The 13370-nt window shown below is 37.7% G+C and overlaps 1 protein-coding gene across 1 annotated transcript in view; it reads left to right on the top strand.

Moving 5' to 3' along the window:
• Nucleotides 1-9916, top strand: part of LOC104156002 (CD44 antigen-like) — a gene marked incomplete at its 3' end in the record, with an annotated part of 30287 nt that extends 20371 nt beyond the window's left edge. The window contains exons 2-6 of the mRNA XM_009698386.1: nucleotides 2062-2227; nucleotides 5744-5880; nucleotides 7279-7353; nucleotides 8008-8250; nucleotides 9810-9916. Coding sequence (XP_009696688.1) covers nucleotides 2062-2227; nucleotides 5744-5880; nucleotides 7279-7353; nucleotides 8008-8250; nucleotides 9810-9916 — 728 coding nt within the window. The remainder of the gene's footprint in view (nucleotides 1-2061; nucleotides 2228-5743; nucleotides 5881-7278; nucleotides 7354-8007; nucleotides 8251-9809) is intronic.
• Nucleotides 9917-13370: the final 3454 nt, after the last annotated feature.

Below are 13370 nucleotides of genomic sequence, written 5' to 3' on the forward strand. Positions count from 1 at the left end.
ATAATGATTAATTTTGTTACCTATGGTAAAAGTATTTAAGATTGGATGCACAGCTTTTGAGCTCCTTTGACCAAGCAGTCATCAATACTATGCTGTCAATAATGGTTGTCTTCTCATACACCATACAGTCTGGATCTAATCTGGTATTTTATCTCCTTGATTGTTTCCTTTTACCTGTGGAAAGGAACATTCCTTGCAGTTTATACTGAGTAGATACACTGTAGGTAGAATAACTTCCATTTACCAATGAACAAAAGGAAGAGTACACCCCTTGATTGCTATCATTTGCTTTCACATCTATGCTGTAGAAGAAAATAGACTGTCAAGCAAAAATGACATTAGGAAAGTCACTTGTTACTCACATAGAATGTGTCAATGCAAATGTGCGTGAATTGCATTTCGGGTCTTTTCCTAGGAAAACAGTTATTATGTGGCATCTTTTACTTCAAATAGATGGTACGGAGACCTCCTTTTAATATTTGGAGAAGGCTGGTCTATTTTCCCTTTCTTGAACGTGGAACTCCCATTAAAATTAAGATAAAAATGAATCATGCTCCTCTCTTCTATGGGAATAACAGGCTACTCCAATTAAGTGTGCTTTGCAGTTGTCATTCTAGTCTGGAGTTGCAACCACTTTTTTCTCTTGAGGGAAAGGCGGGGCAGGAGCAGAGTTAATTCACATTGCTTTGAAGCATCCTGGTCTTTCTCCGTTTTCTCCATGCACATGACTATTCTTCTTATAATTAACTCCTTCTTAGCTGTTCCTGTTAAAAAAAGATGATAAAAAAATGTTTATTTTTTCCTCTCATTTTACTCAGTCACAGACTGTCCTTGGATTACACCGGTTTCCCACTGTACCCATTGCACTGTGTAGGCAGTATCTTTCCACCTTAAAGATGAACGAGTCTCCTCAGAGCCTCTAGCCCTTATACCTTTCCTTCAGTGTCTGTAGTGAATTGTATGAGGCGCTCCCCTCCCGTAGGCTTTGCATGTACTGCTTGTTCAGGGTTCCCAGGCTGAAGGCCAGGAAACAAATTGCACAGCATGACTATGGCACCTAATTTATTTTTTTTCTCCTTCATCATTCTTATCCTCATGCTGCTTGCCATTGAAAATTACATCCATGTGCAAACCTTTACAGTATTATTAAATTAAAACCCATCTAAGACATCTGTTAACATTAAATAAGCTCACTGCAGTACATATTGAAACTCTGACATGAGTTGACAGTAAGATATTTGTGTGTAAGCGTGAAGTCAGCAAGTGGAAGCCTTTCAAAACGGAGGGAAATAATGTCAAGATGAATGAACAGGGAGCAAGATGTTCATTCATGTGAACTCTTATATGTCTGTTTGACACTTCTCTATCTGCCCCAGCAGGCTGAATAAGAAGAGTTTAAAGATTATCTTTCAGGAAGTATTTAACAGCATAATGTTGTTCTAGTTCAAAATATTTGTGCAGCTCAGTTAGTTTTTGTCTCAGGTAGATCACGCAACATCAAACCAAAGAGAGCTTTCTGCTTTTGTCTAGCTAATAATAGGAACGCGTTGCCTGAACTAGTTCTGAAACTGGGGGTTGATGTATATATTCATTTAAAAGGAATCGCTGTGAAGGGATCACAATGAGATAACTAAGGAACTTTGTGATCATAAAAGCTCTGATTATACACCATTTAATCTTTAAAAATTTTGTTTTCAAATACATTTGAATATTCAGTTAGTTTTGCAGTAATGTGGCTTCCAAGACTTTCACAATGTATTTACATCTTCTGCACAGTATTGTTAATAGTATGTTAAAAGTGCTAGATACCTCACAAAACCATGTTGTATTGCTATTTTTGGGAAGGCTGAAGATGTGACTTGTGTCTCAGCCCAAAGAAGGGAAGTACGAAGAAGGTGATTGAAAGTGCTAGTGCTCCTTCTGAATGAATTGGTAGCTGCTACTTGTTGCTGGTTTGCATTGAAAGCACTATACCTGAAAATAAATAATTTTCAGGTCTTCGGTGAAGCATTAAGTCCAACAATTTGTAATTCCTTTTTTTTTCTTTTCTTTTGATAACAGAATTCAATGTAAGTTGCAGATATGGAGGAGTTTTTCATGTTGAGAAAAACGGTCGCTACAGTCTTACACGATCTGAAGCAGTCGAACTCTGCAGAGCTCTCAATAGTACCTTGTCAACACTAGAGCAATTGAAGAAAGCTCATGAACTTGGATTTGAAACTTGCAGGTAAAGAAATTATTGAAAAAATCATGACAAATCCATCCATCTGTGCTATAGTGTAATAATTACAGTTGACTTCATATAGCTGTTAATTAGATGGCCCTATCAGTTCTCAAGTAAGTTATACTTTGTGATGAACAAAACATCTTTGTGCATGTGCATGTTTGCTCTGGGTCCGGCAATAAATAAGTCCTTGACTGCATATGCTTTTTACCAATAATCTTTAAAAAATCATAACATTTTACAGATAAAATCTAAAGATTGACAGTATAATAAACTACTTAAGAAGATGTTCAGATCATACTGTATCACTGACCAATTGGTAAGATAAGTATGTGAAAAGTATTTATGATTTTTAATGACCTGATGTAAGGTCGTGTGGGATTCACAGGGAGTGTTGCGAGTGACCTTGGACAATTCAACATAGCCTTGAAGGAAATAGTCTGAGAAAGCAAGTAATGAAGCAAGCGCAGAAAGGGAGCTGAAGATAAAAATGTTTTGAAGCACAGATGTGAGACTGAAACTAGCAGACGCGTGTCTCGATTAACAGCACCAATTAAAAGCTTAGCCGCGGTGCATGGACAGCAGGGGTTAACCAATCCATGGACAAACTAGAGCGCGTGGACAGCTAGTGAATCTATAGAAGCGCAAACTTGTAAACAATAAAGGTCTTTGGTTTTACCCGCGCCAGAGTCTGAGAATCAATCCCTACAAGGTCAAAGACTGAATATGGTATATACAGTATAGAGAACTCGGTCTTGTCAAGAAACAGTAAAAAGCAGCAAGTGGTACCATGAGGGATGAACTCTTGACATCCCAGTGAAAAAATGGCCACAGTATAAGTGCATTCTTATAATCTGTGAATGGAGAAGTTTCGGAAGACAGCCATAAAAATTATTAAAAAGCCTAAACCCAAGTGGTCAAGTGACTTGATTACCCTCTGTAATTAATGATGTACAGGGCAACAAATGCAGATAATACAGACTCTTCAGTTTAGCAAAAAATCACTAGACCAAAAGACTGGAAATTACAGAAAAATTTGGATTAGAAAAATTAAGTGAGCACTAATACAACAAAATATGTAAGGATAATAATTATTGGCAGAAACAACTTACAAGGGTTGTAGTAGATGCTTTGTCACACCGAAGTTTCATCAAGATGAAATGTTTTCCGCAAGGATGCCCTCTGTTCAAACAGTAATCGAGTAGGGACAGTCCTATGCTCTGTAAATACGTCACACTAGATGATCATATGATCTTGCTTTACAAAATACATAATATACTTCCAATGGAAGTCATCCTAAACATTCATATGCAGAAAAGAGATTGAACTCAGGAGCTGTAAATTTGAAGTTTGTGTGGTTTTTGTTATTTTGTGTTTTTTTAAATCAAATAACGTAGATTCATGTTGGTAAACTGTTATAGAGTTGAAATAAATTTCAGTAGATTTTCAACTTTATTACAATCTAAAGTAAACAGCAAATATGGAGAAATGGAATTTATCTTCTAACTGGCTGGAGTAGAAAAGTTCAGTGGACATTTCTCCAAAATTTTGAGATGTTCATTCTGTTACCACGAGAAATAATAGTGGCATCAATACTGCTTGCGACTACTTCCTGTGAATGATTTCATTTCAGTTTAGTCAGTAGTGCTTTACTTTTTTAATGCTTAATGCATGAATATTCTTTCTTACATTTCCCCACATTGCAAGACCATGAGAATTGAATAAAGGTCCTTCCAAAGTAATAGCATCCGTACAAAGTAATTTGTAATCATGGAAAGATACATGTGCGGTGCCTTGAAAACATTCTTACACATATAAATGTCATGCACTGCCATTGATGACAGCATATGCCGTGTTCATTTTCACAAGCATTGTGCCCTGCACAGTGGTGAAAGAGGTGGACACTAGTGCCAGGGAACAATGGACAGAAAATTCTTAGAAAATTCTTCCATAAGAGGTGGGAATGTTGTTTAAAATAGTACCACATAAAGACTAGAGACAATTCATGACTGCGAGGGAGAAGTCCTGCATAACACGGTAGGCACGTTCTTTCTCTAACATTAACATATGAACATCCTTAGCATTCTGAATTGTTCGGGACTACACAATATGTAGAGACTAAGGATCAAATCCTAACTAAATGGCTAGAGGTAGAGATTTCTAGTGCTAGCAGTTATGAGTATTCTGCAACGTGGAATGGCTTTTCTGAAGTTAAAATACAAAGATAATTGAAAGAAGGAGTAGAGGGAAATGTTTTTTGCAGTGGGGAGCTGTAGTTTTCCATTAATGTTACAATTCTCCCTAATTCACAGTTTAGCAGAGGACAGATTTGGACATGTAAGGCATGTAGACAGGATGTCTTCCTCCCTTCCTTCTGGCCAGCCCTCCCACCCTCTTACTTTCATTTGTTGATTCTGTGCTAGAAGTCCTTGGCTGTAAGGCTAGGCTTGTATCAAGCTTGAGTAGGGAAGAAAAAAGATGCATCAAAATACACATGGAATGGTGAGTGAATAAGATGACTCAACAGACCATAACACAAGAAGGTGATTAATGGATTATAAAGTGTCAACGTCGTAGGTTCAGTTGGAAGTGTCAGTAAAGCAGTTTATAATTCCACCTACAAGAGAGTTTCAGAATTGCAAGTACCTGCACATTAGACATGTAGCTGGAATGGGGCTCACAGATAAAAAACTGCAAAGCTATGAAATTTACTCCTCCCTGATAAATTGTACCTCTCAAGAAGTAAAACAAACCCAAACCAAACCCCAGTTCTCGTTACCATTCTATCACACCTCCCAACTAAATACATTAGAATTAATCAGGTGTTACAAGATTGCAAAATAGTAATAACACATTGTGCATTATGTAGCTCTGTTAGCCACAGTCTTCACTGAAATATGTGAGCTCTGTGCACAATAGCCACATTGCTTGACTGAAAGACACTGTAAGAGTTTGTGGATGAATAAGTGTTGTATCTGAATATTTTACTCAGCTGTCAGCTTTTGCAGAAAGTGTTGAGTCTTACGATCATTCTCTAAATTTGCTCAGGTACTATAAATTGAACCCCCAACATTTCTGTGTGAAATGTCACTGAGCAGTAGATTATACTCAAAGCAATGAAAATGTGACTCCCTGAAGAAAAACGAAGCCAGTCTTTAGGGTCAGGTAATACAGCCTCACACAGAATAAAAAGTGCACTTGCCTCCCAGTCCCTCACTTTCACTGTCTTGCTCTGGAACCAATCATCCTAGCTGATAAGATGCTTGCTTAATTAAAATGGGTCTAGCTCTAGAAATCACATGCAAAATAGTGTTGAGTGGCTGGAGACTGACATAGCTACACATGAGAAAGGAACACCTTTCATATACAAAAAGTATGCATAAACACATGCACTTTTAAAAAATAATGTAAGATGGAAATAGTGGCTTCTTCATAACTTCTTCATGTTTGAAATATCTAGAACATTTATGCTATCTGCTGTGATATATAATATGGCGTATTTTCCTCTGTTCTTCACAGGTATGGTTTTGTAGTGGGGAATATTGTTATCCCACGGATCAATCCCTATCCTCTTTGTGCAGCAAATCATACTGGCATTTACAAACTTTCCACAAACACAACTGGTCGGTATGATGCATATTGTTATAATGCAACAGGTATGTATACGCTTTCATTATGTATTTCAGATATAGATTAACTATCAGTAACATACGTAATCTCCTATTTAAGGTAGTGGAATGAGGCCTTCTATATTAAATATCGTCTGGTTTTCAGCTGAGAAGAAAGAGATTTTGTCAGCCTCTAGAATTGTATCTGTAATGCCAGCAATGAATTTGACCCATTTTGTCATTGTTGTGCTTTGAACTAAACCATTGGGACTAACTTAGTAGCTACAGAATGGTTCATTATAACGGTTTAATGCAGTGAACCACTGCGGCAGTGAATCTAAAAGACATAACCGTTGTAGGCGATGGTGCTCGGCTCTTCTGTTCATGCACACATGAGCTTCTATAGCCAACAACAGTTATTTGTGTAAAGGGATGCTAGGAATGGCTCCCACCTGCAGCAGCTCCTCGGCCATCCCAGGCCCTTGGACGTGGCTGCTGCTCTCCTGTTTGCAGGTTCATCCAGTGGTTGCTCTCTGGCAAACCTCCATTCAGACCTCAGGCAGTTAGATAGTGACGAGAGTCAGAAGCAGACTGCTTTCTTCTAAGGTTTTGAACTTTTTGATAGTTGGAAATATTTTCTAAATTATTGGGAAAATGAGGATAATCTTGTGATAGTTGCTGAACACAGTATTTGAAGATAAAATCTGGACTAACTTCAAGTGTCTTGCATTTCAGTAGATTATTACATTCACAGTGGAAAAAGACCTTACAGAAAGCTGTATGCAAAATTCATTGATGATTTGCGTGGCGGTGACATTTTTTTATTTTGTTCTTGGTGGTCATATCATTAAAAATCACCTTTACATTGGCATAGTGTCAGGTGAGCTGCCATCCTCTGTCACCCACGGATGACTCTTCTCCTGCTAGTGTGATGTCCATCCCCACCAGGGCTTTGCAACTCCTCCCGAGTCTTATTCCCTTCCAGCACTATGAGCAGGTGGCTCACACACTGGCGTGTGGCACTGGAGCAAGCAGTGCCCCCCAGACCAGGGCACACTCTGCCTGGGCAGAGCCCTCCAGGGAGGGGATGGGATCTCTCGGGCTAAAAAGAATTAGAGCTGCCACTGCCGCCACGACAGCGGGACTGTCTGCATTGAACCTGGGTCATAAGGCTATTCTAACTGACATTGATTGCAACCATTTCCTGGAATGGTTTTGGAAATCGAGAATCTTGTCATTAGCTGACAAAACGATCTGGAAGTGCCCCACCTGGGAAGGAGCGAAAAGGGAACGTAGGTAGATCAGTGAATAATGTTTGATTTGGAAATTTGGTTTTGATTGTCCGGATCTGAAGTTGACATTTTGTGATTATGTACAGTTAATATGGATATACACATGACTTTTTTCTCAATTTTCTCAATATTTTCTATTTTCCTTCTTTTACAGAAACAAGGGACAAAGCGTGTGAGCCAATTGAAAGACCAGGTACTTCTTTCCTCAATCATCAGAGTGAAATAGATAGTGTATTGATTAGAAAGACCTGCCACTTGTTTCATCTTTAGGAACTGGTTATCTTTTTTTACATAAACAATTGCTAACATTAAAAATCAAGCCAAACATAAGAAAAAGAAGTCAAGAGATGTTCAACATCATTTGAAACAATTAGTCACTTCTCTTCCCCTAAATCCTATGGAGCTTGGTTTGTCATAAGGTGCTACCAAACATTTTTCATATAGGTATTTGTCATTTTTTAGCACCTCAGAGCTGCTAATATTTCTTTGACATATAGGACTTTGCTTAAGACAGTAACCTTTCTACATCTCATTTGAGCTGCTGGTTAGAAAAGCAGCTGGAAGTAGAAGAAAACTCTCATAATAACTTATTTGTCCCAATTATAAATTTCTTATTGACTTTATAGAGGCCAAGATTTTATGTTCGAAATCAAACTGATCAAAATATTTGATGCAGGGTGGGCCCTATATGTTTGACAAATACAGAGATACATTAGACGTAGTTTATGATCTAGACGGATTAAACAGGATGGAAAAAATGGATGAACTGATATTAATGCACAACGGTGTACTTTTTTGTTATAGGACTTAAAGTGTCTAGCATTACTGAAATATAGCTATGTAGCTCCTTGATATTATCAGCTGCTTAATTTCTTCTTTCCAGCAGTCATTGACAATGCAGATGGCTCACGTTATAATGCAGATGACACGCATCATAGCAGAGAGTCCTCAACCTCAGGTGTGGATGATGAAAATGTAGGTAGCGGATCAACACATGACACAACTGCCATGGATACCTCCATCAGGAGATCCAGCCCCTCATATTATGGAAGTGCTACTCCAGTCTCACAGCTGCCAGATCATTCTTCTGGAGGGGGTGAAAAAGAAATTCCTAGAAAAGATTCTGGTAAGGACAGTAGGTTACCACTATATCCCCTTTAAAATAACTGTGTGAAGGATTGAATTTTATTTAAAAGATATCATGAGGGAATGAGAAGCACTGCCTCTAATTTGTATCCTAGAGAAGTAAAAGGAGAATGTGTGTCTTTGAAAGAAAACAGAACCATTCTGAATTTTAAAGGAATTTTTTGATTGCACAGGGGTGCTAAATAGCCACACATCAGCATAGTTTCCCACATAAACCTTCCCAGGATGTTGAGAATATATGGTTCTAAGAATTCGCTCTTGTTCTTATTAAAATATTTATTCCATTAAAGACTCAAAACATAGCATAGCAGTGAACACAGAGAGGTTAGTGAGGCTGATGGTATGGGTATATAGAGATAAGGATAACATATTCTTATCTGTTCTCTAAAAGGATGAATTGACATTAAGTAATAAGAACAAGGAGGAGTTTACGGTAAAAGTCATTTGTCTTTGTACAAATGGGGGGAGGGCGGTGTTCAGGACATCTTCTTACTACAGCATATTGCAGAATGCATAGAGATATAAAAATGTCAAATTAAATTGTTATTAGTATCTTCTTCCTTTAGGTAGCAAAGTCAAATTCTGTTTTCATGAAGCCCTACCAGATACAAATGCCTTACTCTTTCCTAGAGCAGTCTACAGGGTGGCAAATTAATGAATTAGAGTGCCTTGCCTGTATCTTGCTTTCCTGTGAAAGTGGCATGTATTTTGTTTCATCTTTATGTTGCTTGTGCAGCTGAAATTTTCAGAGGTCTGAAAGACTAGCTGCCGTTGAATCTAAGCGATACAAACACAATTCATCCCCTAAGTACAGTAAAGTTTACCATGTGACCTCTGACTCTCTGACTACAGGCTTTTTATCAAATCACCAATAACTTACCAGTGAAGGATACCAGTAGTTTGCATCATTATCCTCGATAAATGCTGAAATGAAAAAAAAAAAAAAAAGGAAAAGGAGCAGAAGCATTAGGGTTATAAAATTACTTTTCACTGGTGGTGTAGTGATGACGTTATGCTTGTTTTCCCATGTAGTTAACATCATGGAAGGTACATCCTAACATTCTCTTCGTAAGGAACTAAGATCAGAGCCATTCCCCAAGGTCTATGCCATATATTTCAATTGCTTGCCATGACAACTTTTATCAACTCTGCTTACATGCAGAGTTTAGATTTTTGGACTAAATCTCAGAATAGATATCAGTAAAGAGGGGAATACAAATAACTTTTGTTATTTGCTGTAGAATCCCTGTCCAGATGGTGTACAGGTACAGTTAGAGTTTGTATCACATGAACAGATAATTGCCAGAATGTTCGTTATCACTGTAGTACATATTCCTCTTGAAATAATCTGTTTTGCTGGTATCCTTACTATGTTAGTAAAGTAAGGCTATTTGGGGTTGAATTATACAAAGAACCTCGTCTGTATCCTTCTTTTCTCTTGGAGCAATAAATGAAGGAATGAAGTTTGCGGTAGTAGTTGTGAGTACTGAGTTGCAACTCAGCTGATGAAATAGTAATGATTCATCCATCACCATACAGATTATGAAGTTTCTCCTGTATCTCCTGACATCTCTTTGGTGACGGCAACTGATGATTCCCCTGAAGAAGATGGTGGACAGTATCCTGCGAGTACTAGTAAGATTTATGTATTATAATAACTACCTCAAATATAGATTACATTAAAACTGCTTTCTTCTTCCAGCAGGGCATTCTGGTAAGTGGTGAAGTACACATCATCTCCAATTTTGGAAAGACATGGAAAGACAGTACTTTCCAGACTGGTTAAGTCAGAATTAAACTTCACTCTCTGGGACAAGGGGAGCAAAAACATTTACTATATGTTTACTTCAATGCTTATACTTGGTTCAGAAAGAGCATTGTTTTGTGTTTCCCACTGCTTTTTTATCATAGCTATTTATGAGGCACCACAAATTAGTGCAACCAATGATCACCTGAAGTCAATTTATGTCCAAGATAGAAGAGGATATTTTTGTCAATTTGTGATGAAAGTATCTGTGATTCCAATATATTTATGATTGTGAATGTGGGTAATCCACGTAAAAACCGTGGCCTTGCTCACAAAGCAGTGCTTTAAGTGGCAGTTCCATTTGCCAAGCCACTTGTGCACTGCAAAAACTAATTTCGTCCTTGTTGTTGGCAATATGCATGAGTAAAAACTGGGGCCTGTGGTGGCTCCACAGGCTTTGAGGGCTGAAAAAAACAGTAGGCATTTTCTCTGCTTTGTCCTTAAATAGCTGTACTGAGTGGGAAAAACTGCTGGGGATGTTTTTATCAAATATGTAGTGCACAGCAGCTACAGGACAGAAAAAGCTTTTAAAGTCATCTTACACATTTTAAAGTGGAACTGTACATATATTCACTCTAGTTCTGAAGTTTAGACTGATAAAGCTCTTTTCCCCAGAAGACAGAGTGAACCTAAAGGGAGAACATTTTAATTATACAGAGGAGATCTACAGAGGCGTGTTGTAGTAAAGACTGAATTGATAGAAATGAAAGTTTCTTCCTCCTAATTCTTTTCTTCCCACCATGGAAGCCCATGATAGTGAGGAATTTACTTCATTGTTTGTTGGTTGCTGATAGATGGTCAAATGGTCTGTGTGACTTGGAGGGACAGTGCCCTTGTTACTGTCTTTAGAAATCACGGGATAGAATAAGAATGATTGTCTTAGACAGTTAGCGAAAGCTTTACTAAAAACCAGAAATCATTCAAGCAAGCATCTTGTCTCAGAGGGTGTGAAGGTTAGTAACACCTTATAAATATGTAGATGGAAAAAAGAAGTATCAGATTGATTTTCGCCCAAACCTTGAAAGCAAGTAGAGAATTTTCTGGTGCTTGTTTCAAGTGAAAGGTCTTGCCACCAAGCATTGCCTGTAAGGTGGGAGAGGGTAGAAATTCCACCTGGTAGCAGTGAGGAGTTTGTCTGCTTGACTCTGGTGGTGGTTTTTCCTTCGTATTTGTTTGCTTGTGTATGCGTGTGTGACTTAGTGCTTCCTTATAGAGACGTTTCTGTACCTATTGCAAAAACCTGTGCATTGTTTCTAGGCAGGAAAGCTTTTGGTTTTCCTTTTACTGCTTGATTATCAAATGTATTGATCCTAAATATGTATGTCCCTTCCTGTTGCTAACGGTTCTCTCTCATGGACATGACTATTTTACAAAGGGAAAACTAGAGGTATTTAAAAGACTGAAATAACTATAGAGCTATGTAATAAAAGAGGTCAATACTCATATATGTGTATCACAGAAGCGTGGTTGCTTAGTGGTTTAGGGTTGATAGATCGATTCTGTGGAAAAAAAGATTATGAAGATACTGCCCCTGGGTTTTTCTGATAGCTTTAGCTATTACTCAGCAACGTCACTTTAAAGCCAAATAGACCCGTTTCATTTAATTTTACTGTATTACAAACAAATGAGTAATTTAGCACTCCTTTCAGAAGTTAAGTATAAGCTATGCATCTCCATGAGAAGTCGTCAAATATTCAGCAGCATAGGAGAAAGTTGCATGGAGAACAAACCAAAAAGAAGATAAAACCATGCCCCAATGTCTGCTATTTATATTGTGCAACAGTGCAGGCTCATTGGAATGTCCCGGCCACAATTTAATTTCCCACAGAAAAATCCCAGAAACAGGAAAGTAGATAATTAATAAATAAGTAAAGAAAACTATTTGGCATATATCTTCACATAGATGGCTAAAAATATATCTGTCTAATTCTATAGTGTTTGAAAATGAGAAACAAAACTGGCGGTGCTCCATCTATGCTACACACTGTTTGTAAACTTAAAGTTTGGTGAAAAGGTGTGTAGCTTGATCAAAACAATTCTTTGCTATGGGTTTGAAGTGAGCAATTGCCACAGCTCCTTGTTCTTCAGATGATCCCCTTTCATTATTACTCTGGCTTTGGACATTATTGGTGATGTTCCCCATCCAGTTCGTGGTCCAGATTATTACACTGCCGGCACATTGCCTTTGACTTTCTCTCCTGGCTGAAGCAAGTTTTTCTCTTTGTTATTAACAAATTAAGATTCATCTCTAGATGTGCCATGGATCACATGACATAAAATTCTGTGGCTGATCAGTGAGATACTTCCCTAAGTTATCATCAGAGCTAGTTACTCAAACAGTAACTGCAACTGATTTTGTTCATAAATATGTGATAGACAATCTTATGCTCTGGTGGATTTTCCTTTTATTTGGTTTGGAGCATTCCCTGAAAAAAATCTCATCAATGGAAAAAGTTGATGTCCATACTTTGGCTTATCTGACAGAAAAGCATTTGCATTGATATTTTGTATGTGGAAGGAAGCCATGAATCCACATTCATCACTTAAGAAAATGAGCTCCTAAGCTTATTGTAGAGAGCAGGTAGAGGTAAGAATTTTACTGTGATTACAGCAAGTCAGATGGCAATTATTTAGTTATTCGGTTACTTTCTTGTTAACCAATGTTTTGACATTATCATTTTGTTCACAGTTCATCCCAAACCTTCAAATCTGAGACCACCCGGATTTTGGTGGTCTGTCACTCAGAGATCGGATTTTGAATGTCTGGGGTTCCCTTTTTCTGACACCAGTGTCAGAATAGTACTACTGGTACTAAGTTTAGGGAGCAATTAGTAACTATGAGAAGAGACAATATTTATTCAGTCAAGGGCAGCTTTTCAGAAAGGCAAAATCTGTTCGGTTTTGCTGCCAAAAAAGCTACACCTTGAAAAAGTGCAGTTCTGAGTTTAAGTCCATACACTTTGTACACTTTGCAGTTTACAGATAAGCAAAACATAACTACTGCAGACCGAAGAACATCAGTTTATTCTGTTTGATCATTAGAACTTTGATTCCTAGGTCTTGCATTTTCCAATGCTTTCATATATTGCACAAAAATTGATCAAAACTAGTGTCTTTGATGTTAGTCTTCAAGGTATTTTTCTAAATCAATTATTTGAAGATTTTTTTCTGAATGAAAAAGAATAGCTGATATCTTTTCTTCGTCTTCAAGCTACAGAAGTAAGATGGTCTATATGCTCATAAAAAAATTGCTTGTGAGGAATTGCCAGAACAAAAATATTTCCAGAGAAACA

The sequence above is a fragment of the Cariama cristata genome, unplaced genomic scaffold, assembly GCF_000690535.1.
Source record: "Cariama cristata isolate BGI_N322 unplaced genomic scaffold, ASM69053v1 scaffold33174, whole genome shotgun sequence".
Lineage (NCBI taxonomy): Eukaryota > Metazoa > Chordata > Aves > Cariamiformes > Cariamidae > Cariama > Cariama cristata.